This window comes from Lepisma saccharinum, chromosome 8, assembly GCF_977018435.1.
Source record: "Lepisma saccharinum chromosome 8, izLepSacc3.1, whole genome shotgun sequence".
Taxonomy (NCBI): domain Eukaryota; kingdom Metazoa; phylum Arthropoda; class Insecta; order Zygentoma; family Lepismatidae; genus Lepisma; species Lepisma saccharinum.
In genome coordinates, this window is record NC_139236.1 from 81147878 (window position 1) to 81174825 (window position 26948).

At 37.5% G+C, this 26948-nt stretch overlaps 1 protein-coding gene across 20 annotated transcripts in view; it reads right to left on the reverse strand.

Moving 5' to 3' along the window:
* LOC145991205 (uncharacterized) overlaps positions 1-26948 on the reverse strand; it is a 75526-nt gene that overhangs the window by 30349 nt on the left and 18229 nt on the right. For 11 of the 20 annotated variants that reach the window (XM_083127114.1, XM_083127108.1, XM_083127111.1 and 8 more), the window contains 14 exons: positions 26816-26845; positions 25275-25301; positions 22568-22609; positions 21899-21955; positions 20804-20848; positions 20296-20346; positions 19812-19868; positions 18629-18658; positions 17535-17582; positions 16076-16228; positions 13724-13768; positions 11562-11606; positions 3736-4182; positions 2623-2658 (listed from right to left, as the gene is read on the reverse strand). In XM_083127114.1, coding sequence (XP_082983240.1) covers positions 2623-2658; positions 3736-4182; positions 11562-11606; positions 13724-13768; positions 16076-16228; positions 17535-17582; positions 18629-18658; positions 19812-19868; positions 20296-20346; positions 20804-20848; positions 21899-21955; positions 22568-22609; positions 25275-25301; positions 26816-26845 — 1113 coding nt within the window. The remainder of the gene's footprint in view (positions 1-2622; positions 2659-3735; positions 4183-11561; positions 11607-13723; positions 13769-16075; positions 16229-17534; positions 17583-18628; positions 18659-19811; positions 19869-20295; positions 20347-20803; positions 20849-21898; positions 21956-22567; positions 22610-25274; positions 25302-26815; positions 26846-26948) is intronic. The other 9 variants (XM_083127122.1, XM_083127118.1, XM_083127110.1 and 6 more) reach the window with 2 other exon arrangements.

The window sequence follows — 26948 nt, forward strand, 5'->3', positions numbered from 1 at the left end:
TAGTAAACTGGCTGGTGTGATAACTGATAAGCATGCACAGAGATATTGAATTTTCATTTGCCGAGAAGTTTAGGCTGACAGAGGGCAATAAACCACTCCTCTTCAATGGTGCAAGTGTTTAGAGGAGGCGCCATCTTTAAAATAACAAAAATGGTAGTTTGAAGCTCACTTGATTAGTGTTGCAGCCTTGAGGTCGTTTTGCAAATAACTGTTGATAGCTCATGTAAATTTCAACTGTATACAGTCTTCCCTACAATTTTTATTGAACTTTTTAGATTTTCACTTGACTGTTGTAATATAGCCCTTCCTAATTTATCTATTAACTGCTTATCCCTCCCTATTTTCTCTATTTCTCCCCCATTCCTTCTTTTCTCTTCCTTTCACTTTTATTTTGCTCTATTTCCTTGAGTTTGTCAAGAGAAGCTTGAATTTATTTAACAGGCTCTTCATATACGTATTATAAAACAATGCCAAGGAACAAAAATTAGAATTTTGGAACATATTTCCACAGCCGACCATATTCACGACCTTTGGAATTATATTTTTATAATCTTTTTTGATGCGATGGGCAGGCAATGGAATTTTTAGGTGAGAATTGCCCTGTGTTGTCACCGTGGTAATGTAAATCGTAATAAATAACTGAATTCACAATTACAAATCTCAAATACAAATCATGGTTACTTATGACTCGTATGTTATTAGTTATTTCATTGAATGTCTGGGGGGGGGGCAGGTATGAGTCTCGCAACTCAAACATGATGAGAAAGGAGTTCAGCAGGTAAATCTCCGGTCACTGCCGGGGTCAACGTGGTGCGATTGCGAAATACGCACGGAACAAAAAGGTTTAATTAATTGAGGATTAGTTATTTACTAGACAACAGTGAATCTCTGCCAGTGGTTCGAAGTAGGTTCGAATCCGGCTCTGGTCGGAATTTATTCGGCCTACGTATAGGGCCGGTGGCAACCCACCATCGTGAGGAAATTGGGAAGCTCCGAGTGAGTGAGCGTAACCTGGTCAAGAAGACCTACAATAACGGCTGGGGGTTCGTCGGGCTGATCACCCGTCACCCCAACACTGGTCTGAGACCTCCACGCCATAACAGGTGACGGCGGAACAGCGTGGGAGGGAGACCAGCAGTCGGTAGGTAAGTCAAGGCCCTTCAAGGGCTGTAGCGCTGTGGGTTATGTTACAATAGTTAGAAGCTACTTTAATATTTTAAACCTTTAATCGCTGGATCTGGAAAATAAGAACAATTACGTCCATGCGACTTTGGGACCATGCTGTGGGATATTCCGGATATTCGTGTTTGTACTGATACCATGAGCTTTAAAGTGGGCCAGGGCAAATTTCATTTCGGACGTAGCCATGTGACGTTATAATATGAAGCATGGAACTTCTTTTACATGTGAGGTTTGTTTTCCACTTTTTTTCTCAGAAAGTTATAGAAACAAGAGCGTAATTATTTGTTACAACATCAAAGTTCCACCAGCTCCACTGGGGCAAACTTATTTTTTATTGAAGTGTGTTAAGTTGTGAAATAAATTTGGATACAGAAATACACGCAGTAAAGTTACTTTCATATTTCCACAGAACTTGCATCCGTCACATGGTATGAAGTTTCTGCGGTAGATGGTGCTAGAGCTTTGGCAGATTTCAGCACCATCTGTGACCAAATGAAGGAAATAGATGAATGTTCTTTATGAAAAGGTGTTGTCTATTCGCAATAACAATGCTCGTGCTATTCGCTTCTTTTCACCTTAAGCTTGAACAATATTCTTTTGTTGGAGTAATAATGGGGAGAAATGAGTGACGCTATAACCCAACATGAAAGGGATATGGATGCAATGAAGATTATACTTCATATCTCTCAATACTTAGACTTAGTTGTATACAAGGTCTAACTTTCGAGTAAGAAGACATCAGATTATTTACAAAAGCAAAGATGCCCACACGTTATACAAGACTTGGTCCATTTACGAAACTGCAAAATTTCTTATTGGATTCCAGATAAGGTAGGTGAGCCAGAGGTATAGTCCCGTGTTCCCGAGGTGGCCCACATTACGAAAATCATATTAGAATTTAACATAGCTAACAAGTGGCACTACATTACTAGCCTATGCCCAGTCCGCCTTAGGCGCACCATACAGAAAACTAACTCTCTCAGTCTGCCAGCAGCCATTTTATTTAAGTCATTTTGGAACTCCTGGCGTCGTAGGGACGGTGCCCACCAGTTCTCCATGGATGTGCCATTCCTCGTTACTGTCTATAATGCATGTCAACAAACAAAAGTTTTGACACCAACAATTATCTCTAATAAGATGTAGAAACTTGAATAAACATGAATGAATATGCTTTCTTGAGCACCAACAGCCACATTTGGGATCCTTGGGCCAACTTCAAAACAGATGTAACGGTTTTGTATTTTTTTTTTTTAAAGAAAGTTTCGAGAAATGTTACGAAATATCCATTCCGTACACGTTGTTAGTTAGTTACAGGAGTTATTTCTTATAATTTCAGAAATTTATTTCTCATTTGAGATTTGTAAATTGCCCTAGAAGCTTAACTAGGGCCACCTTTTGTTCACCTACCTTATTCATTAAAATTCAGCGCAATATAAATACCTGGTAGATGTCCTGGCATTGGACCTCCATCGGAACCTATAAGGGTAAGATAAATTTAAGTATCTGTAGTATCTGTAAATTGACTCGTCTTTCTACATATAAAAGTATGAATTGAACATTTAAAACTGAATAGTACGTTTTTTTCAGTCTAAACAATGAGGTACTAATATGTATCAACTTTTATAATATTTGAGTTGTGTAATCAGGTCCGGATTAAGACGAAATTGGGCCTGATGCTGCATACCGTCGATTTTTTCTGTACAACTAACTTTCAAGGTGAAAGTTACCTGTGTCCAGGCGTCCGAAATTGGAGCTCCAAATTTCATTATAAGGTTTATTTTCAGGTTAATATAGCAAAAGAAAACTGTTCAGCTTTCGGAAAATTCTCGTCTGTTTTCATCTGAACCTGTTTCAGGAATGGGCCTAATGCTGCAGCATCGATAGCACCCACCTTAATCCGGCACTGTGTGTAATGAACTTCATCTGTTAATTGCATCTCAATTGTATTGATCGAGACTTACCTATAGCGTAGTTGCCTTGTTATCAATAGGTTCCGAGTTCGATGCTCGCAGGAGGCAGATAGTTGTTAGGATTTCATTTTTAGCCGAAGGTCCAGTCTCGATTAGCTTACATGTGCATAAAGTTGAACTTAAGAAGCAGAAACTCAAATCCCATTTTTTAAAGTATAACAAAATTACTTGTATCTTGTGTTCATTTTATTAAAAGAGAGAACTTAGTTACGGATGAAAATACGAAAATTCTCGATAAGTTTTGTTTGGTGACAAATCTGGGGGAAAAGAAAGGATAAATCAACATGTGTAGTTCTTGATGAAGTTCTTTCGTCTTTTTGACCAGCCGAGTCATGGAGAATATCACAAACATCGAAAGTCACTCTCATCAAGAAATATTTAAACTTTTATTAATATTTTGTAAACAAAATAATGTACATTTGTATATAATGCATAATTTGTTATATATTTTACGTTCTTTTATATCTAAATATTAAACACCATCTATGGAACTGACATTTCCAATTTTAGATCACCTTCTAACGTTACGCTATGTTATTGACAATGGTACATAATAATAAAGAATGTAACTTTTTTTTATCACCTTGAAAATTTTGATGCTCAGGTGATCCCATAGCTTCTGGAGGTGGCTGCATAGGTCCTTGAGGTGGCATCATAGCTCCTTCAGGTGGTGGCATACCTCCTTGAGGTGGCATCATTCCTCCTCCAGGCGGTGGCATAGGCCCTTGAGGTTGCATCATTCCTCCTTCAGGCGGTGGCATAGGCCCTTGAGGTTGCATCATGCCTCCTTCAGGTGGTAGCATACCCCCTGGAGGTGGCATCATGCCTGCATCAGGCGGTGGCATACCTCCTTGAGATGGCATCATGCCTCCTCTTTCAGGCGATGCCATGTAATCTGGTGGTGGTCCCATAGGCCCTTCAGACGATGGCATAGGCCTTGGAGGGGGTGGCATGTATGCTGGAGGAGGTCCCATGGGCCTTTGAGGTGGTGGCATAGGCCTTAGTGGCATGGGCCTTCTAGGTGGCACACCTGGGTGTAGAAGGAGAACATAGTTCTTAGATATTGCACAATCACAATGCTAAATGAAATTTATGGTAGGGTATTAAGCAAACTTGTTTCGACGTCTTTACTATGGAGATTGCATATCTGTGTCCGCATGTTCACGGCTGGTGGTGGCATGGCAAAACAAAACGGTATTTTCTGAGATAGATCACAGAGTGCATTTTCTTACTTTACGTCCTTTTCTACCTCTATAAGTTAATCGCGATGAATGATGCATAAAATTCATGAAGATAACTCTCAAGGGCGCTAGCAGGATCTTTTCTCGGTAAGGGGAGGTGGGGGGCAGAAGTTGTCAATGTGGAGGAACATGGGAGTACTGCCCTTCCCCAGTCAATACAATTTTAATAAAGAATCCCCCACTAGGATAATTTGCTTAGGCATACCCGACCCACTGCATTGTCTCCATGTTGATCCATACTAGGGATGGCCAGACGGATCCGGATCCGGGTCTGAAAGTTTCGGAACTGGATCCGGATCCGAAATGCCATTGAAACGAATATGTATTCATTCGAATGTATTGGAAATGGAAACACACATAAATGTCAGACATTCCATTCCAGGATGAAACCTTTAACACATATAACAAGATAGAAATGTTATACAAAAATTATACAATTGTTCTACAGTTACAGTTTGACAAATTAAAATAAAACATTATAATATATGCAGTGTTATATAATCACAAAGTGTAAGACTAACAACGGAGATTATCTAAGTGTCCCCTCCGATTTCCATGAAATTTGGCAGGCGTATAGTGGGGCCCAAAGGAAGAAATACGTGTTTTTTTGTTTCAGCTAAAAAAACTGTTTTAGGGGGCAAAACCACCTCAAATCTCAAGATGAGGACAAATTGAAGTGAGGATCTGACCACTGTGTCCCTCCGATTTCCATGAAACTTGGCAGGTGTATAGAGGGCCCCAGTGGAAGAAATACGTGTTTTTTTGTTTCAGCTAAAAAACGGTTTTAGGGGGCAAACCCCCCTCAAATGTCAAGATGAGGACAAATTGAAGTGAGGATCTGACCCCTGTGTTCCCCTTCGATTTCCATGATACTTGGCAGGTGTGTGTATAAGCGGGCCCAAAGGAAGAAATACGTGTTGTTTTTTGTTTCGTCTAAAAAATGGTTTTAGGGAGCAAAACCCCCTCAAATGTCAAGATGAGGACAAATTGAAGTGAGGATCTGACTCCTGTGTCCCACCGATTTCCATGAAACTTGGTAGGTGTATAGAGGGGCCCAAAGGAAGAAATACGTGTTTTTTTGTTTCGGCTAAAAACTGTTTTAGGGGGCAAAACCCGCCTCAAATGTCAATATGAGGACAAATTGAAGTGGGGATCATCTGACCCCTGTGTCCCCCTCCGATTCCCATGAAATTTGACAGGTGTATCGAGAGGCCCTATGCCCCCTGTTTCTTCCTATACCATATTTACGTGGTTTCTGGGTCAGATCCCCACTTCAATTTCTCCTCATCTTGACATTTGAGGGGGGGGCCTCTATACACCTGCCAAGTTTCATGGAAATCGGAAGGGGAGACTTAGACCTCCCTTGTAAGTGTATTAATTAATTACAAATCGCGCACGCGCGCACACACACTATATATATATATGTGTGTGTGTATGTATGTATGTATATATATATATATATATATATATTAGCAGGTAAGAATATGTTATAAGCACATTCTTACTTTCCAAAGAAGCGCATGTGGGATGGCAAAACGGATCCGGATCCAAAAGTACCGGATACGGATCCGAGAAAAATTTTAGGATCCGGATCCGGATCTGGCCATCCCTAATCCATACAAGCATCGCCACGCCCCTCCACAAGTTAGCAATTTCCAGCGATGGAGCAGAGTATAAGATTTCATTTCTTTATAACACTATTAAGCTTTGTCATTATGTTTAACGAAACACTCAAAAATGCTGACCAAGACAGAATTTATTGTATACACACTATAAACGTAAGAATTCCATCCTCTAACAGGGTCTTCTTTAGACAAAGATTCACACTAAAAAAACACTGTTGTTTTTCAATAATTTCTGCCTCGGACAGCATATTGAGTTTGCCCTTTCTTGCTCATCAGTCATAAAAACTCATATTTTATCTAGTATTACTATCGGTGATCCGTTCGAGATGTTAGAGAAGTAAACCGTTGTGTACAATAGGTTAATGTACGTATCTCTGAGCAGTTTGTTGTAATATATGCAGAAAGGATGTAAGTTTTGAGTGAGTGCAGGTTTACAGACTTCAGCCGCGTGGCGCTGGCGTTGATGGTAGAAAAAGATAGTAGTCACGCCACAACAGCGCACAATGTATCGTATGAGATGTGAAATTTTCGAGTGTTATATGTACACTTGTACAGCCACATGGCTGAAGTCTGTAAACCTGCACTCACTCAAAACTTACATCCTTTCTGCATATATTACAACAAACTGCTCAGAGATACATACATTAACCTATTGTACACAACGGTTTACTTCTCTGACATCTCGAACGGATCACCCGGTATTATTATAATTTTACAAAACATAAAATCGAAATTGAATTGAAAATTGCTTGTCGTTGTTATCAAGTTCAGGCATGAGTCCACTATTTAAATAGAAACTGGAATCCATTTGCCTCCTTTCCATAAACATCTGGATGAACTGTTTTCTCTTTTTGTACTTTTTCAGAGCGCACAGAATTCAGACAGACACTTTTTAATCTTCTGTCTTTCACGGCACCTCTCATCCATGTTTTCAAACTTTCGAATTATATGAAGGTTTCCAAGATATCTCAGGGGAGCAACCGCCCCCTGGTTCCCCTCTGTGTGCACCGTATCACTGGCACATATTCATGGTGCCTGTGGGCAAACCTGGTGAGCTAAAAGCGGCCGGAGAATTGTGTTGACCACATCAAGTCCACTATGGCCAAGCCGGCCTACTCGGCGGAATGGTCAGTGAAACGCGCTAAGACACCAGGGGGTCCCGGATTCGAATCCCGGCCTGGGCATAAAGGCGAAGTAAAATAAACCCAATCAATGAATAGAAACGACTATGGCCATGATATAAAATATTCGTGTCATCTTCTGCGTTCCTACAGGAAATAAATACACTATTGAGGATGATGGAATATGAGCCTGCATTTTACGTATCGATGTCGCGTAGGAAAAACAGTTCAAAATGTCCCGAGTAAAGACCAGGGTTGTTAAAGGTCCAGGAATTTTATATAAATTCAATTCCGGTCCAGGAGAGAAAATCATCAAGCGTAAATGGGTTCTGGACCGTAAAAAACCTTTTTATCTGTAAATTATTTCAATTCGGTCCATGAATCTTTTTACCAGATCAATTTAAATACGGTCCAGGAAACTTTTTCCAATGGAACAATACCCGACTTGGACCAAATTTAATTTGTGCTAAAAAAAATAAAATGTTCCGGTCCTGCAGCGGAACCCAATAGAACGAAGTTATTAGAATTTATGGGTTGGACCTTTAACAACCATGGTATAGTGCGAACACAAACAAAAGAACCTTCGCGCATCTTCCCCTCCAGCTCGGTCCATGCCGAAGCATGCTCCACTCTATCCCTCCCCCATGTACGGTGCACAGGACAGGCGGTTCTGCGCATGTTCTTTTGCGTGTGGTCCCACTATATTTGATCTCACTTATCGCACCAAACTCAAACACCTTCTTGGTCAAGCTCCGTATTTCGTCTTCCGACTACACTCCGTCCCGGGTATCTCTGGAGCAAGGCCGCGCATAGCGGCAGAGAAGAGGGGGAAATCGAGTGGGCAGAGCGAAGCAGTACATGCTGCTGGGAAAGCTGGTAACTGCAGTCGCTTCCCCCCTCCACACAATCTTATTCCCTCTCACGTGTTCGTTGGTGGGGCCGTCTCGCGTCAGTACTTGCGCAGAGACTTGTTTTGGTTCGTTTGCTCCACAGATTTCTGGGACAGAGTATATGCTAAATGCAGTGTATTAATTATAAGAGATTTAAACCTAAGAAGCCTAACCTAACCACGAAAGCATTCCGCCCTTGCGTCAGAAGATCAAATACGGAACTTGACCTAGAAGGTGTTTGACTTACGTGCGATGAGCAACACCCCCCATAACAATACATAAGTTTTATATCAAGATTACCAGATGGTCAAGATGAAAACAAGGAACAAAATTGCAATGACAGGTTGAAAATAAGGGACACTGTTCTTTTCCCTTCATGTCTTCGATCTGTGAGGTACACTGGCCGTAATTTTATTACTAAATCACTGGCAGTTAGGACGCCAATAATACAGGTGTAGAAAGAGGTGTCGGCGGTAAGAACACAGCGTATATATTTTTAATGGATATTTCTACTCGCCATTTCATCTTGAGAAACTACAAATAGCCCCTATCTAGTTGGCTTCACTTTTTGTTGTAATAAAGTTTATTGCCCCTAAAAAGCAGAAAACTCCTGCTAAGTGTAATGAAAAGATTGATAAATCTACAGGAGGCTCCTGCCTGTGCAATTCCTGCTGACAATGGAGGATATACTGTTCATCCTGTTCCTGTACCACTTTCTACAACTCTTCCTGATAACAGAAGAGTTAGTGATGGTGGCAGTGGTCAAAATCTTGTGTTATTTAATCGTGGGAAGGCCATATCAATGGCTCCGAGTATTAGTGCTACTAATAAACTTCTGAATAGCCCAATTATAATAGGTATAACTATATTATAATAAATGCGTGTGCGGTTACAATAACATTGCAAATTTGGTCATCTCCAATTAGGCTTCTTGGTTGTGTCTAGTTGGTTACACGGTGCAACACCGACTCGTCTACTTCGTTGATTTGGTGTCAAGTAGTGTATTTGGTGTCTGAACCGTTTGCACTACGTTCTGAAGCGGTGCAATGTATGGTGTAGGGTCACGTGGTGCGTGCTACCTAATCATGTGAACGTTTAAAGCAGCAGACAGGCATTTGTTGAATCATCTGAACTTCAACACCGCAATTTCGTGTACTTCGTTCAACGTCATTCCCTTGCACCAGCTTGACACCGGGATGCACCTGCACTGCACCTAGTGTCAAAACGTGCAGCGAACTGGACGGGGCCAATAGGTTTTGTATTTGAAGGCGATGCTTTGTTATGCTTGTGCTCCATTCCCCAAACATGCTGCATTGCATGTCTGCGACCACCTTTGATTATTGAAAGTTATTTGCTGTGTACAAGTATTTGTACCCACCTTTATATTTGTTACCACCCTTAAACCAAACGTGGAGAGCGTGTTTCTCCAACCATTATTTACGAAATATGCACAGTCGTATCGTTTTCTTTGTAACAGGAGAATACTTTACGTTTACCGCTCATCTAGAAACACCTTGAAACAGGGTGGATAAAAATAATGATTTTTATTTATAAAATGGGATTTTTCAAATTTATTAAAAAGAAAAACATGCTTAAATTTGCTTGTATGGTTTTTGGCACTATTACAGATACGTTTTTTTTAAAGAAAATGCCTTTTCTGGTAAATGGCCTTGTAAAATATTTTTAATATTTTGATTAAAGCAAATATAAAAATACATGTAAAAATACTTTTTTTCTGTTTCTGATACTGCATATATATGAACCTACTATGAAAATACTTGTTCAGTGTGTTAATGAGACGAGACAATAATAATTTCAGTAACTTTTCTCCAAGTGAAAATAAAACATTCTGGATGTACTATATAATTGTAACTCAAAAAAATTTTATAAGTTTTTTAGCTGAATTTTGGTGATTTTTAAATGATAGTATGCAAAATATCAGCTGCTTTGTTTATTTACAGTTGAATGATAATGATAGATACTATTTAAGGTTTAACGTGATTAGTATTGTGTGTATTATTCTACACAAAATGTTTGTTATTTTGCCTGTATGCAATTTTAAATCAAGAGAAATTTAAGTGTGTTTGCAGTTTGCATATTATATTTCCTTTCGTATGAGCTTCACCCCATCAGTACATATATTTTGTTTCTTTTCTTAGAGACTGTTAAACAGTATTAAATGATTACGAGATTACTTTCACCAAAAATGATTCTGATATGTACAAAATCCTTATGTACAATATTCTATGAATTATTTCTTTCAAATGATTTAAATCAGTATTTTTTTTAAAAAGTCACCTGATTTAAATCAAAATTTAAATCAATTCACTTTGCCTTGAACAGAGCTTACCACAGCACTCAACACACCACTCTCGCTGAGAAGAAAGGTAGAAGTCACAAACAGCTGGAATTAATATTTTCCCCCACAATGCACATGCACCAGTGTATGAAAAATTGACGATCTAAGCCTTCAGAAACATTGCTGCAACCGGGTAATATGTAATTTTCAAATCGGGACATGTTACGGAAATAAGGAACTATCCCTTAAAATACGGGACGTCTGAGATTTCCATGTTTTGGCTATTTTCTTCCATTTTCGTGTGCAGGTCTGGAACTCACAGAATTGGTGATTTGAGTATCATGCAGGATTTCGCCAGCTGTGTTGACATGCGATTGAACACAAGGCATGTGGTGGCATTGTGGTTTGTTAGAAAGTGGTATTGAAACAGACCCCTTGTTTATTTGAAGTTATTTCTGTTAGTACTTTTGTAGGAAACTGTAAGGTGATTGATTATGAGTTGACATGTGGTTTAGAGATTTGCAAGTCTTCACGGCAATAGGAGAATCGAGTTATACAGTATGTTGTGTTGCAGCCGCACTGGTAATTTTCATTCATCAAATAAACTTCTTTCACTGCGTGGAATTTCTTTGTTTCATCTGCCGAAACGTCAGTTGCTATTAATTTCTTCATTATCGTGGCCTATCACAACTTTTTAAAATTGTGTGTAGTACACTACAATTTACACAGTCTCATATTATTTTAATAATGGAATTTATGCCTATTACATTCTGACAGGGTGGGCCATGGCCCACTTTGACCCGCCCTTGGCGCCACCACTGTTTGTGAACAATAGAATCTTTACAAGTTTGTTACTTATAACTTTACTGGTGCATATACTACATGATTGGGAGCTTCACACAAAGTGAACCATGTTACCTGAAAACGAACCTTAAGATACGTATGTAAATTTTCACACCCGAATATGGTGACACGCTGCATGTTACTTCTTTTGATTCGTTCGTTTTCAGGTGACGTCACAGGTCCGTCACTTTAGTGTGAAATCCCCCTTTAGGTGTTTATAGATGTCTCTTATGTATAACTATATGGCAATAATGCAATTAATATTTCAAATTTATGTGACGAATAATATAACAAGTACTTTGATGCATTCAAAGAGTGCGAAATCATGCATAGCGTGACAATATGTAACTAAGTCCATGCATAATAGTTTAAAAGATCCAAATATTTTACCGTAAGGATAGAAATTGCCCTGCGTTTGATAAGGTTGTCCAGGACCTGTGAAATTACGAATAGATTTTATTGTCAATACTTTTATATTTTGTCTTATTTTTATGTATTATCCATTGTTTTAATTAACATTTAAAACATGCACATTTTTATTGTTTTTTAAAATACTACGATAAGAAAGGTGAAAGCAATCAATATGTTAAAACAGTGGTATTGCCAAGGTAGTGTTGATGACAGCTTATCCCTTACTATTGGTTTAGATTTCCTTAGAAAAATGTCCTTTTATGGACAAAGTTTGTCCACACGGTAAAAAAAAGGCTCAAGTGTTTTAAATGCATATTTTAAATTAATAATATTGATAAAAATATGTGTATGGTCGATTTGTTTAGTTTGTATGTTCTAGCTTATTGCTTTATTTCTAGTTTCTAGTTTATAGTATTCTAGTTTTTCATTACTGCAGCGAATTTCAATCATCGGATATTCGTAGAAGTATTCCATAGCATTTGAATCGTTTTCCCGATTTCAACTTTTAGTTTACTTTGTGATTTACTAATTACATATTTTTAAATATTGTTCTGCATGTTTCTGAGTAGCTTGTCCTTTCCACTATGTTCCAAGGCGTCGTCAGCTGGTGATGGTGGTGGCTAAAACCCCATCGTGATATACGAGAAGTCTTCACACACGAAGGAATCAAGTCAGAGGAAGAAAGCGATAGATGGAGTTAAAAATAGACAGAAAATACACCACTAATACTCGCAAAGGGTGGGACACTACAGTCTACAAGAGAAACACGATATTTTCGAACTTATTCCTCTTTCATGATAATATGGAGAGAATAAGAACAATTACAATTATTACCAAGAAGTAGGTGTCAACATCAGTCATTTTGCTAAGAATAAATTTTTATCTGTGAGCTGAAGAACTCGTGTCCCCTTTGGAAGTTTATGGGTGAATGAATTAATGCATTCTTTTCAGGAGTATTGACGACCTTCTGTTAGCTTTAGAGGGGTAAGTGAAAACTTAGTTTGGTGCTTTAGTATTATACGGACTATCTCCAATTAGTACGCTATACGTACCTAACCTAACTCAAACTAACCTAACCTTCCTATCTAATTAGTTAGGTTAGGTTCCTATGGCGTGCTAATTAGATGTGAAGGTTAGGTTCGGTTGATTTAGGTTAGGTAAGTATAGCGTACTAATTGGATGTAGTCCGTATAATACTAAAGCAGGGGCGTCTCGTAAACGCATGCGGTGCATGCTGCGCATGCGTCAATTGTGGGAAAAAAGGACAGCTTGCTCTGCGACTACATTCATGAGCATTTCTACATTCTAATTTCTTCATATAGGAGAAGTATTTATTTTACACGAGAGCGCTGAATTAAGCTTATATTACATTTCTTGGATCTGAAGTGAGAGAAAGTAATAATTATTTTCCCACAATTGATGCATGCGTCACTTCAGATCCAAGAAATGTAATATAAGCTTAATTCAGCGCTCTCGTGTAAAATAAATACTTCTCCTATATGAAGAAATTAGAATGTAGAAATGCTCATGAATGTCGTCGCAGAACAAGCTGTCCTTTTTCCCACAATTGACGCATGCGTTCACGAGACGCCTCTGTACTAAAGTACCCTTAGTTTTAGTTGTGAAGTGTAGGGATTACATTTTACTACTATGTAAATGTTACATTCATCGTCACTTGTGAGCGATTTCCTTGAATGCGTCAATTCTCATAACATTATAATATACACAACATTGCAAGTGTGTTTAGGTTCATATTTCCCCTCATAAACCTAATATAGAAGTCTAATCATTGTATTTCTCGCAGCTGTAAATTGAGATCATAATTCAGTCTTCATAATCTAATAATATTAGAAGTATCTAAACAGGGTGGTAAAAATACAAAAACAAAATGTAGCTGCAGACACTGCGTTCTTTTTATTTCCAAATTTGTTTACGATGGAACTTATCAGGAAGATATCTGTGAAGATGATTCTATATTTAAGATCTAGTAATTGTATTTAAATACACTTTACAATGAAATATATAATATAGCAAGTCTGACAAATTGAGAATTTATATTGGAGTGTACGGCAGCATATATAGGCACTGACTGTTACTTTAATTTCAACCCCGCTGATTTCCTTTCTTCGATTTTGATTTACCATTTTGCATATTCGGACCCTGTTGCATTGACGTACCTCCTTGTCCTGAAAGTAAATACAGAGAAACATGTAACTCGATAATTGGCAACGATCGCAATTAGGTGAATTATTAAATGGCAACATTTTCTTGTGAAAAGCCATAGTGCATTGCTTAAATTTATATGGAAACCGCATGCCGCTTGAAAAGGGATCAGTCACACTTGGCCATGTGTGTAACGAGTCATCCAACTTCAGGTGAAAAGTTGCATTTGTTTTTTACGGTTTATTTTCAATTGGAATGCCACTTTGCCATGCAGCTTGCCACTCTCACATCTAAGCCTCATTATATTCTTACACGCACTCTTTAATTGGATATTCAGAAATGTAGCTAAACTGATATAGTGAATATTATTATTAATAAACCCAATCAAAAGTACAGATAAAATTTGTGCATGTACCAAAGGTAATCCAATAATTATTGAATTTACATTATTTTTAACACATTTGTTAAAGAGGTTCAAAATACGACAGACGATAATGAAATGGCAATAAATGTTGATTATATTCAACCGTTTGGTAGTGCTACTAGCTCTACTTTTCCACAGGCTATGGTAAACATTCTTACCTATTGTTCTTGTTGTTCTGCTGTTTAATATGTACATATTGCAACACTGTTATTCACATTCAAGTAATGTATTCACTTCATCGGTAACACGTCAAACGCGAAGCGTGACCTTGAATGCGTCCGGGTTGACCCTAATAATGCTCTAAATTTTCAGATAACTGAAGATCAGAAAATTTCTTGCCTGCCATGATCATCGATATTGGACATATTTCTTTATATCGGTCTCGCATATGGAGTATTATATTCTATGTTTTATTTACTTTAAATGGGACTTGTCCTAAATTTTTCTTGTGCGTACTAATTGACCATGAACTTGCCATGTAGATGTAGGCATAATGGTCACTTAATTGCTTTGCGATAGTTTATGAAAATCTAATGTGCAAACGTAAACCACTCGTCAGTTGAAGATTATATTTTTGCATTTCACGCGGGAGCCATCTACTGGTTGTGGAGAATAACCAATTCTTATAACGTCAACACATCAAACAACAATGTTTTATAACCGGCCCCCATCGCGCTACGACGCCAGGTGGTCCCAGGTTCGAATCACGGACTGAGCATGCATGTTTGTAAATGTCTATTCATCAATTTCGTCATATTACTCATCCCCATCTTCGCAAATTAGTCAAAAGTGGCACAAGGAGAGAAGTAAAATAAAGCAACGAAATAGACTATATACTGTCTTTGCAACACATCAAATTACAGTATCAAAATTTTGCTAAATTTTTGCACACGTGATTACTTTTTCATTATTCACTTATTTTATTGCTAGGATATGAAGATTTATAGTAGTATTAAAAGTCGTTTGTTTTGCCACTTTTTGGTTAATCATGACGGTGAGGATGTATGTAAATTGATGAAGCGACTCTCACAAAGAACACTCATGCTCAGGTCGGGAATCGAACTTAGTTGAAGATATCGAAATTCGACCACTTGAAGTGTTCAGTTACCGAGTCAGCTTGTGAGAAGCTTGTGATGGAGTCACTTGCCACATTGGTGTGAAGTTTGTGGTAAAGTGTCATTTGTCACTTTGGGGTGACGTTTGTGGTGAAGTATCACTTGCCACTTTGGGGTGACGTTTGTGGTGAAATATCACTTGCCACTTTGGAGTGACATTTGTGATGAAGTATCACTTGCCACATTGGTGTGAAGTTTGTGGTAAAATGTTATTTGTCACTTTGGGGTTATGTTTGTGGTGTAGTATCACTTACCACTTTGGGGTGGCGTTTGTGGTGAAGTATCACTTGCCACTTTGGGGTGGCGTTTGTGGTGAAGTATCACTTGCAACTTTGGCGTGAAGTTTGTGAATTACCATCTGCTACTTTGGAGTGGAGTTTGTGATGAATTATTACTTGCCACATTGGTGTGAAGTTTATGGTGAAGTGTCACTTGCAACTTCGGGGGTGACGTTTATGGTGAAGTGTCACTTGCAGCTTTGGCGCGAAGTTTGTGGTAAAGTATCACTTGCCATTTTCGTGTTAAGTTTGTGGTGAAGTGGCATTTGTCGCTTTGGTACGAAATTTTTTAGCAAAACTATGGCGAATACGTTGAAAAATTATCATTCGCATATATGTAGCTGTTGGTGGACGGCGTGAATACAATTTAGGTGTCTAGGTGCTCCTACTACACCTCACCTAGCAACACTTGGATCTTACTCTCTTTAAGACAGTTGAATTTTGCAAAACCTCTTCCCAAACTTGCTAATACGTACATTTGTGAATAAACGGTGTCTGTTATGGTTACTATACCTTGTTGATATGGCCTTGGCGACATACCACCAGGGCGATAGTACGGCTGACCTCCTCCCGGGTATAGCGGGCGCTGCTGCATAGATTGTGGCGGACCACCTCCATAGTAAGGGTAACCCATGTATGGGTATGGCTGAGCCCTACCTCCTGGACCTGTTACAAATCGAAAAATTAAGTAGAAGCACATATAAGCGATTGGCAGTGAATTTATCTTTGACATATTTCATTATTTTCCTTTTCTAGCTCCATCTGCTCATTTCCACACTCTCTTTAGCTCCATTCTTGGCTCATTGTTTTCTTACTCTCTTTTCAGCTTGTCCCCTTTTCTCTTTGTTTTCTCACTCACTTTAGCTCTTCTCTTTTTCTCTCTTTGTTTTCTCTCTTTCTTTTAGCTTTCCCCTTTTCTCTTTGTTTGCTTTCTCACTCTTTAGCTCTTTCCATTTTATCTTTGTTTTATCACTCTCTTTAGCTCTTTTCCCTTTCCTCTTTGTTTATTTTCTCACTCTCCTTAAACATTCCCATTTTCTCTTTGTTTATTTTCTCACTCTCTTTAGCTCTTCCCCTTTCCTTTTTGTTTCTTTTCTCACTCTTTTTAACTATTCCTCTATCCTCTTTGTTTCTTTTCTCACTCCCTTTAGCTCTTCTCCCTTTCCCCTTTGTTTGTTTTCTCACTCTCTTTAGGTATTCCCCCTTTCTCTTTGTTTCTTTTGTCACTCTCTTTAACTATTCCCCCTATCCTCTTTGTTTCTTTACTCACTCTCTCTAACTGTTCCCATTTTCTCGTTTTTTTCTCACTCTTTTTGGCTCTTCTCCCTTTCCCCTTTGTTTGTTTTCTCACTCTCTTTAGCTCTTCCCATTTTCTATTTGTTTTCTAACTCTCTTTAGCTATTTTCCTTTTCCTCTTTGTTTCTTTTTCTCACTCTCTCTAACTGTTCCCATTTTCTCGTTGCTTTCTCACTCTCTTTAGCTCTTCCCCCTTCCCTCTTTGTTTGTTTTCTCACTGTCTTTAGCTCTCCCCGAGTTTGTCTTTGTTTTCTCACTCTCTTTAGGTATTCCCCCTTTCTCTTTGTTTTCTCACTCTCATTAGATTTTCCCCTTTTTTCTTTGTCTTCCTAGTTGTTTCACCAAAATAATATATTTTGAAATTTTTATTTAAGATTGTCTTGGATTATTTTCTCGTTTCTTCCTGTTTTCTTTATTTCTTCGATTCTCTTTTACCTTCTTCTACCTTTTCCTTCATATGCCCCCTATTTGTGTATTTTAAACATTCAGTATAACCTTTATATTTAGCATCTGATCCAGAATATATTTTAGGAAAACAAACCAAAACTATATTCTAGACTAACAAAATATTTCTATATTACATTTCGGACTTTGAAAATTTATTCTGTAATATGACTCTACATTAATTCGTCTCATGCTACCATATAAATACACACAATAAATAATAACTACTCACCCATAGATCCTGGTTGCCGTGGTGGATATCCATAACCAGAATATGGAGCTAAATGAAGAGAAATAAACTGTTATGTAACTATGATAATTCATGTACTTGCTAAGTCAGGTTGTCAAATTGATAAAAGATCATGAATTAAATTTTAATGTTTAAATCTATTTGATGCGTTATGGTTTTTCAATTGTCTTATGGTAAAAAAAGTGGATTTAAACAGCACACCCTCCAATGAAGTCAAACGTTTACATTAGTTACATGGATTGAATAAACCTGTTTGCAAGTTTCCTATATTTTTATACCTTAATGCCATTTGAAGGCTTTTTTTATTTAGCAAATTTCAAAACGTTTACAAATATTACTATAAGATCAGCAAGAAGCATATAATTAAGTGGCAATACCTGTGAATGTACATTACTAGGGCGTCTCCGATAGGGTAGGGTTAACGTCTGTACTTTGTGATCAAACGTTCCAGGATTAGGTACTTGGTGGATGCACATAATATCCCCGTCTAGTTTGCTACACTTTTTGACCATCTCAGCACTCACGCGTCTAGTTGGTTACACGGTGCAACACCAAGTCCTCTACTCCGTTGATTTGGTGTCAAGTAATGTATTTGGTGTCTGCACCGTTTGCACAACGTTCTGGAGCGGTGAAGTGTGTGGTGTATGATCACATGGTGCGTGCTAACGAACAAAGTGAACATTTAAGGCAGCCGACAGGCATTTGTTGAATCTTCTGAACTACAACACCGCTTTCCATCTACTTGGTTGAACGTCATTTCCTTGCACCAGCCCCACACCGGGATACACCTGCACTACAACTACTGTCAAGAAGTGCAGCGAAGTATTCGGGGTCAATAGTTCGGATCCTATCTTAAACGGAAGTGCCAGTCCCGGTTACCCTATCTGTACATAAGGTGGATTTAAAACTTACACATTCATTATCATCATTACTTAAATGCTATATCGCAACTACATAAGCGCACTGGAAATAAAGCTTTTTCAAATGCATTATTTTCCACACCTTATCGGCAGAAAAGAACTTAGAGAAAATTAGTATACAGAGTTATAATGAAATATTAAGATTCTGTATCCTACCTGGCCTAGGATAACTCTGTCGATTTCCGACTAAAAAGAGAGAATGTAGATGGAGTTATTACATTACGTATGTTGCCTTTTTGTCGTTTAGATATGCCTAATTAAATAACTAATACTAATTCATCCGTAACAGCTTACCAAACATTTAGATAATAAAAAGAGATCCTGAGCGGGTTTTCTTTCAGAGCAGAAATATCCGGATTTTCTAGAAACATTTAGGCTAGCAACAAAAATTTTAAAGGGGCATAAAATTATCATATTAAGTCACAATGCGTCCTCTAGATATTATGTTATTTCGAGTGCGAATATGATCATCCTAAAAATCGATATTCAAACACTATTCTTATCGATATACAGATCGATATCAGAAATCTACACATAATTCTACATGCACTGCTTAAACTTGTGCTCCAACTCGTAGACACATTAATTTCAACGTGGTATTATCTAGCGTCCGCAGCTACATTAGAAAATAGAAATACTGAATTGAAAATATAAGTTTACAGACGAGACAAAAAGAGTTAGTAACCTTGGTGCCTAGCTAATTTCAGCTTCAGGGCCCAGATACAATAATTCGGACAACATTTTTGCAGCTTTGATCGACAAGTGTACCACTAGCCCACCTTTCGAACTGTGACGTCACAAATCATACAGAAATACAATGGCAAGAATAGTTAACAATTTGACCTACACGAGATACAACTGGTTTAACCCGTGAATTCGCTTCACGGGTAAAGCTGGTTAACTTTGGTTACTTTAGTATTTTCGCAATTTCCTCGTCTGCAACGTCATACTCAATATTTGCAAAACCTGAAAGTGTGGTACACTTGCGTGTGAAAAGTGAAACGATGACCCCCAGGCATTACTATACTAATCAGCATGTAACTTTTATAAGCCCATCATTAACCTTCATTTTTATCTCCGCTTGTGAAATCATGTACTAAAGCATTATGATAATCGGGAAAAGTAAATTTGTAAGTGTATGTAACAGTTGCAAGAGTCTTAGCTTAACACGATATATAAATATAACATGTTGAGATGTGCTATAAGAGAAATTTATTTGAAATGTTATATTAATGTTATTTGGAATTACAGAATTAGGAACATTAGTAGCCTTATACATGTAAAAGGGACACAATTATAACTATAAACTTTCATACTTATCTCTACTCATGATAATTACCTATTGACATTGTTTGAGCATTTTTGAGTTGCATAGTCCCTTGTCTGTTTCCTGGATCTGCAAGAGAAAACAAAATTCTTAAATTGTTAAAAATATAATGATGCATTGTTTATATACTAATTGTTTCTTTCAGAAGGTTTCAAGCATTGCTTTTTATTTTAAAACAAAAGCAAAATATTACAGTATATCCATTTGTCCTAAAGAGTTAACGAAGTAGGCCAAGAAATAACCAAATATTGAGGCGTTTCCCTTCACTGTTGCCAATTCTGGCGAGGACACCCATGTGAACAAGGGGTGACCAACCACATGTCTCTTCACACCCATCAAGAGGAACATAAGTTCCGAGTTCTTCAAGTTCGCCTGGAACTCTATCAATATTTATTTTCAAACGTAGCTTTCTGCGTAGGAAGACATCACATAATTTTTTTATTTCAAAATTTCATATTTTCTCTGCAAACTAATTTTCACTAAATTAAATACTCACTCAAAGCGGAACTCTGCGCATTAGCTTGTGATACTCTAACATTTTCTCCTCCTAAGAAGAAAGAAAATATATAATTATTAACAAATACAGAACTTTTCCGTGGAAGATCTAATCAAGAGAAGTTATGTTCTTGCTTTTCTTGGTCCACTCGAACTATGAACATTTTTAATGTGAACCCATAGAAAGTTCACGATTTTTTAATATTTTCCAAGAATTTCGTATTTGTCATTTTATAAATGAGTGGGTTGTTTCTTGAGGGAGGCAGGCTCCGGAACTATGCAGTCGGCATTATTTAGTAATTTTAGTTTTGTAACCATTGATGCAATCTTACCAGAGATCCCGATTTAATGCGGACAGTCTATCTTTTTAGTCCCTGTCCTGACTTTTTCGAACTGCATACGCATAATTTAATTCATAAATATATTATTTTCTAGACATAGAATTATCATGGCCGTTCAATTGTTAATTTGCAGAATAGAGCACCATTCGACGCACCCTTGACACTTACCGGTAACACGACTCTTAGTTTGAGCTAAACCGGTTCCTCCCTGGCCTGTAAATAAACAAGTTTATTATTATAAAAACAGCCAAGCATTAAGTACTACTTTCATATACTTATTTCCGTTCATGGTAACCAAGTATAAAAAAAAATAAACTTTTACTGCATTAAGGCAGTGCTGGAATTCTCGTCTACAACAGTAAGCTATTCTCAAGTTTATCTCCCCCGTATATAATATAATAATAATAATACAGTTAGTACATTATGTATTATGATCGCTGTCAATTTTGTTATAATTTAACACAGTTAACTGTTGATATGTGGAGGAGGACTGATTTTCGTGGATTCCATTAAGAATGAACAATCGCAGCCACAGTGCATCACATGTAAATATTCTTCATGTTCCACGTTTAGCAATAGGGGACGAGCCAATTGGATCTGTACAAAAGCACAGAATTTCATGTACTTGGCTCGCACCCATACCCCAGGTCAAGATATATAACGGACTTTTACAAAGGGGATCCAACTTTCTTAATTTTTTAAAACAGAGATATTAAAATATAGAACTAACTGATAGCGAAGTAGAAATCTATTTTATTGTAACATCGCTTTCTGGTTTGTTCTTATTCACGCTATCCTTTCTTATTCCAAACAATAAAATTCTTAATACACTAGAAGAAGACTAAACTAGCATCTGGGAAAGACCTGTCAAAGTTAATGCCCACAATTACACCAGATGTAGATGTTCTCTAATAATAAAATCAAAAGCTTGTAGGAAAATACAATAAAAATGTACCAACACGCATTAGAAAGAAATAGAAATAGATTTTCCTTACTTTGAAACATTATGGTCAAAATAGCTTTGTTGATAAATCTAGGTGTTATCAAGTGTCTGTAGTCCGAACTCCCTTAACTAATTCTCACCAAAAAGCTTCCTATAGGCTTGATGATTTCCCGGGAAATGAATCCTGCTCGATCTTAAAATTTGTTTCTGTATGTGTCAATATGATGTGTGTGTGTCTATTATTGAATCTGTATACTTAGTTTCAAAGTCATCAGCAAATGTTGCTGAATGTTTGGAAAGTTTTTTATAATACCTCTTACCCCTTGCAGCCGACAGTGAATTTGTTTCCGCTAGAGTACCACCGTTGCCAGCTCCACCTGCCAGGAAGGTAAATACAGCATTACTAGATTTTACCAGGTAGATACTGTGATATCATTATTTTCCATGGGCAATAATATTTTGTCATACATATAGCACTTTGTTTTAGGTTGTTAGATGGAGAACGTTATGTAGATTACATTACGGCATGCAAGCATAAAATACTTAAGTGTCTTTATGCAAAGGGATTGACAATTATTTATTGTGCAACCAAGATAAGTACAGGACTAATGAATATTACAATTTGCTGTTAAAATTTTTGTTTCATATGGCGTAGAACTATACTATAAATAGTTACACTAACCGTTTTGCAGAGTAGGAGTTTTCTATTTAATATTCGTAATTTAGAGAATTGTACTTTGCAGTTTGTCACCATATGGACATTTTATTACCCTGCTTGCAAGAGAGTTTGGGAAAGGTGCAGCAAACATTGCAAGATAATTGTATATGGTTCTCATAAAACCTATTTAAAAAAAGAACATGATTAATAGGTTTAATGATTTTTGTTTTGCAAATTGTCTCAAGCTTCATTATTATTTTCATTAATATTAAGGGAATTATTTTAGTGAGAGACTATGTTGCCAGTGAAGATCCTTTCCACATTTACTTACCACCCCGGGCTATGTACGCCCCTGAATTTGAACTTGCCATATCTGTAAAGAAAAATATCATTTTTAAAAAAGCATTTAGAATTTCATGTTGAATCCAGAGTAAATATTTGATAGTGGTATACATTTGTCAGTGTCGTATACTGAGTCTTAAGATGTGGGCTATCTCACTATGTCACGTGGTCCCAGGCTATGAATAGAAATAAAATTATCAACTCCTAAGAAATCAGGTTGCCAACTCATAAGAAAACAGGTTGCCAACTCATAGGAAATCAGGTTGCCAACTCCAGAATCAGCATAATCATCTCACTGATATGAATAATAATATTTATAATTTCTGATCGATTTTTCTCCTGAATTTTATTCTCTAGCTTCGCCGATAGCCTAGCCAGCCTAGAATATACGGTCATGAAATTTGTAATTCGCTTTCAACTCTTCAAATCTTCACATTTGTTGGTCTGATTGGGCCAATGGTTTTTCGTAACTTTCAGTGTGTATGTAAGGTTAGAATCTCGGATAAGATATGGGCATTTTTTTGTTATGATCTTGAAGGTGCCTCAAGAATTGTCTTTCTATTTACAGAAGTGTCTGTGTAGCTTTTCGTTTTATTGCTGGTTTTATTTCAAGAATAGAATTTCATTGCAGCATTTATTGTTTGGATGATATCTAAATCTTATATACTTATTATTATCACGTTATTGTTTCTCTCCAATCGACAGGAAAGCAAATTGAGATTTATTACGACTAACTAAGATAGTATCAAGTACAGGGTGTACCAAAAGTCCCATTACCCCCCCCCCCTCCTTTGAATTGTAGACAAACCTGCAAAATGTTATTTTAACAGCATGCGTATGATGAGAGGATGGTATACCATTCAATCAGACGAATGACCACCATTTACTCCAGAAGATCTGTGTGCACACCGCTATTTTCATGGCACAGTATTATTCGCCTCCAGGTGAGATGTGAAATCCAGCCAGGTGGCTGGCGTGAGGGAAGCAAACGCACTGCGAACAGCTTCTTGAAGTTCCCCAGTTGTCTGATAACGATTATGGGCGACTTTATGTTTGATGTGCCCTCATAGCGAATTATCACAAGATGTGAGATTTGGACTTTGGGGTGGCCATTTTAGAGGTGCTTGTAAATTTGGCGATCCTCGTCCAATCCATTTGTCTCTGAACACATCATTGAGGTAATCTATTAAAATGGCCACCTGAAATCCAGATCTGACATTTTATGTTACGGAGGATTTCACATCGCACCTGAAGGCGAATAATACTGTGCCGTGAAAATGGCGGTGTGCACACAGATCCTCTGGAGTAAATGGTGGTCATTGGTCTTATTTAATGGCATACCATCCTCTCATCATACGCATGCTGTTAAAATAACATTTTGCAGGTTTGTCTACAATTCAAATGGGGGGTAATGGGACTTTTGGTACACCCTGTACTTGTCTATTTTACCATTATATTGGTAGTACATGACGAGTAATCGATAAATATCGATTAGGTTTCATTAGTGGCTAGAGCAGATAAATAAACAAACCGAACAAATCGAGAATACGTACGTCGCATCGCAGGACTTGAACAAGTCTCTTAGCGCACACTTCACATTATACCTCGAATAGTACTGATTATTATTAACGGTCGATATTTCACAAAAAATCATACATTTCTCGATGTAATACAGGGTGTCCCAAAAGTCTCCATACGCAATTCATGTTTCTTTTGTTGCAAGTGAACCAGAGAAATGCCATTGGCACGTGAAATCCTCCTGGCTCAATTAGGTTACAGCAACAGACATGTGGCAGAGGAGTTCAACAGGAGGCATGGCCCTGAGACTCATGATACTGAGAAAAACAGAGATATGCTTCATCTGAGAGCTCACATCATCGATGCCTGAACTCATGTGGCTCCAGAAATCTTGCTACATGTTCGGCAAAACTGGCGCGAACACGTTGAACTGTATCTGAGACTTCGTGGCCAACACATTGAGAAGACTCTGTAACAGAACTGAGTAAAGTCCTTTTTCCATATGTATGTAGACTTTTGGGATACCCTGTAGATATCGAAATGTTACTTTTGGATCCATTGTTTTCTATAGAAGACAGATAGTTTGAACAATCGAGCTAATTTGTGTGACGTTGAGTTATTGCTTGATAAGTGAATCGATACACCAAATTGAGCTGATGAATCTTTGCTACCAGTTTTGATATTTCAACGACGCCAGGTGTCCCGGGTTCGAATCCCGGTCTGGGCATGGAAGTTTGGGAGTGTCCATTCATCAATTTAATCATGTCATCACTCATCCGCATTTTTGCAAATTAACCCGAATGTGGCCCCAAATCGAAGTAAAATAAAGGAAATCAATCAACAATCAATCAAGTGAAATTTAATTTTGTTTTGACGAAAGCGGACGGACAAATGGGCACGGCTGTTGTGTAAGGGAACTTTGAGACAGACGCAACACGTGACAGGAGTCGCGTGTTACGTCAGTACGAAATGTTCTATTTATTCCCGAAGGTTCGTTTCCAAGTGGCATGGACCACTTGTTGCTCATCGCATTTTACAACATATTCGGCAAAAGTAATTACTGTTTTCACTTAAAAATAACTCAATTTAACACGTTATTGAACTTTATAATTTAGCTTATTCTACGCCTAATGTTAGTAGAGATAATTCGTCTAAATAGAAAAGTGATTGTTACTTACTCGGCCCTCCATAGCCAGCTTGTGGACCTGAAAAATAGAAAGAAAAAATAAAAACATGGATGAAGAACTACTCTTATTCGACTGCTGTCGTCTCAGTCTGCACACAAACGCTTTTCCTGAGGATTTTTGGGGGGAGTAGAGTGTCCTCAACGCTGGAGAAAATATTGTTTTGTCATGGCTACCATTTTTCGCTTACTGTCCACCTTGCACCCCCTTCTCTCTCTCTCTCCCTGCTCTCTATCTTTTAATTCCTTTTCTCTTTCTAGCTGTCTTTTAATCCTTCCCTCTTTCTTCCAAATTTTCTTTCTTTCCATTTTCTCGCTTTCTTCTCATTTTCTATTTCATTCCATTTTCTCTCTTTCTATTTTCTCGCTTTCTTTTCATTTTCTCTCTTTCTTTCCATTTTCTCGGTTTGTTTCTATTTTCCCTCTTTCTTTCCATTTTCTCTTTCTTTCCATTTTCCCTCTTTCTTCCCATTTTCTCTCTTTCTTCCCATTTTCTCTCTTTCTTTCTATTTTCTCTCTTTCTTTCTATTTTCTCTTTCATTTCATTTTCTCTTTTTCTTTCCATGTTCTCCGTCTTTCTATTTTCTCGCTTTCTTTTCATTTTCTCTTTGTTTCCATTTTCTCTCTTTCTTCCCATTTTCTCTCTTTCTTCCCATTTTCTCCCTTTTTTCTATTTTCTCTTTCCATTTTCTCAGATTCTTTTCATTTTCTCTCTATCTTTCCATTTTCTCACTTTCTTTTCACTTTCTCTTTCTTTCAATTTTCTCTCTTTCTTTCCATTTTCTCTCTTTCTTTCTATTTTCTCTTTCCATTTTCTCGCATTCTTTTCATTTAATCTCTTTCTTTCCATTTTCTCCCTTTCTTTTCACTTTCTCTCCATTTTCTCTCTTTCTTTCCATTTTCTCTCTTTCTTTCCATTTTCTCCCTGTCTTTTCACTTTCTCTCTTTCTTTCCATCTTCTTTATTAATTCCTATTTTATCTATTTTTGTCATCATCTTCTATTCATTTCTCTATCTCTCTCCTCTCTTCAAATTTCTTGTTTTTATATTTGATCCCTTTTCTCTCTCTCTCTCTCTCTCTCTCTCTCTCTCTCCCTCCTCTCTTTCTTTCCATTTGTCCCTTTCTTTTGATCTTTTAATCCCTTCCCTTTCCTTTACTCTCTTTATCTTTTTATTCTTCTACCTCTTTCTTTCTTTCTACTGCATCTCTTCCTATTTCTCTTTCCTTATAGCTCTGATTTGTTTTTCTATATATTCACCTTTCTCTATTTTTCTCATTATTTTATTTCTCTTTCTGTACATGTACTGCTGTGTGGTTCTTGCTTTGCTCCAAATTATTCTGAATAATTTTCATGTAAGGTACTTGGCAAGCAGAAAAGGGTGGGCAAGGAGTATTTCAAGGAGGGCTAGTGTCCACCCTCATCCATCTAGTGTCGATGGTCCTGCCTCTACATTACAACTCCTATAATTATGATAAAAAATAGTTCATGAATACGATTATCGTGAAATAAATTTTAATAAACGTATTGTAGTTACCAGGTACTCCATACCCAGGTGGTGGTCCTGCTGAAAGAAAAGATGACTTCAATTGATGTTCCCTTAACCCGTTACCAATATAAAGTATCTTAACATTACACCAATAGGTGATGCAAATAGCGAGATAAATAGT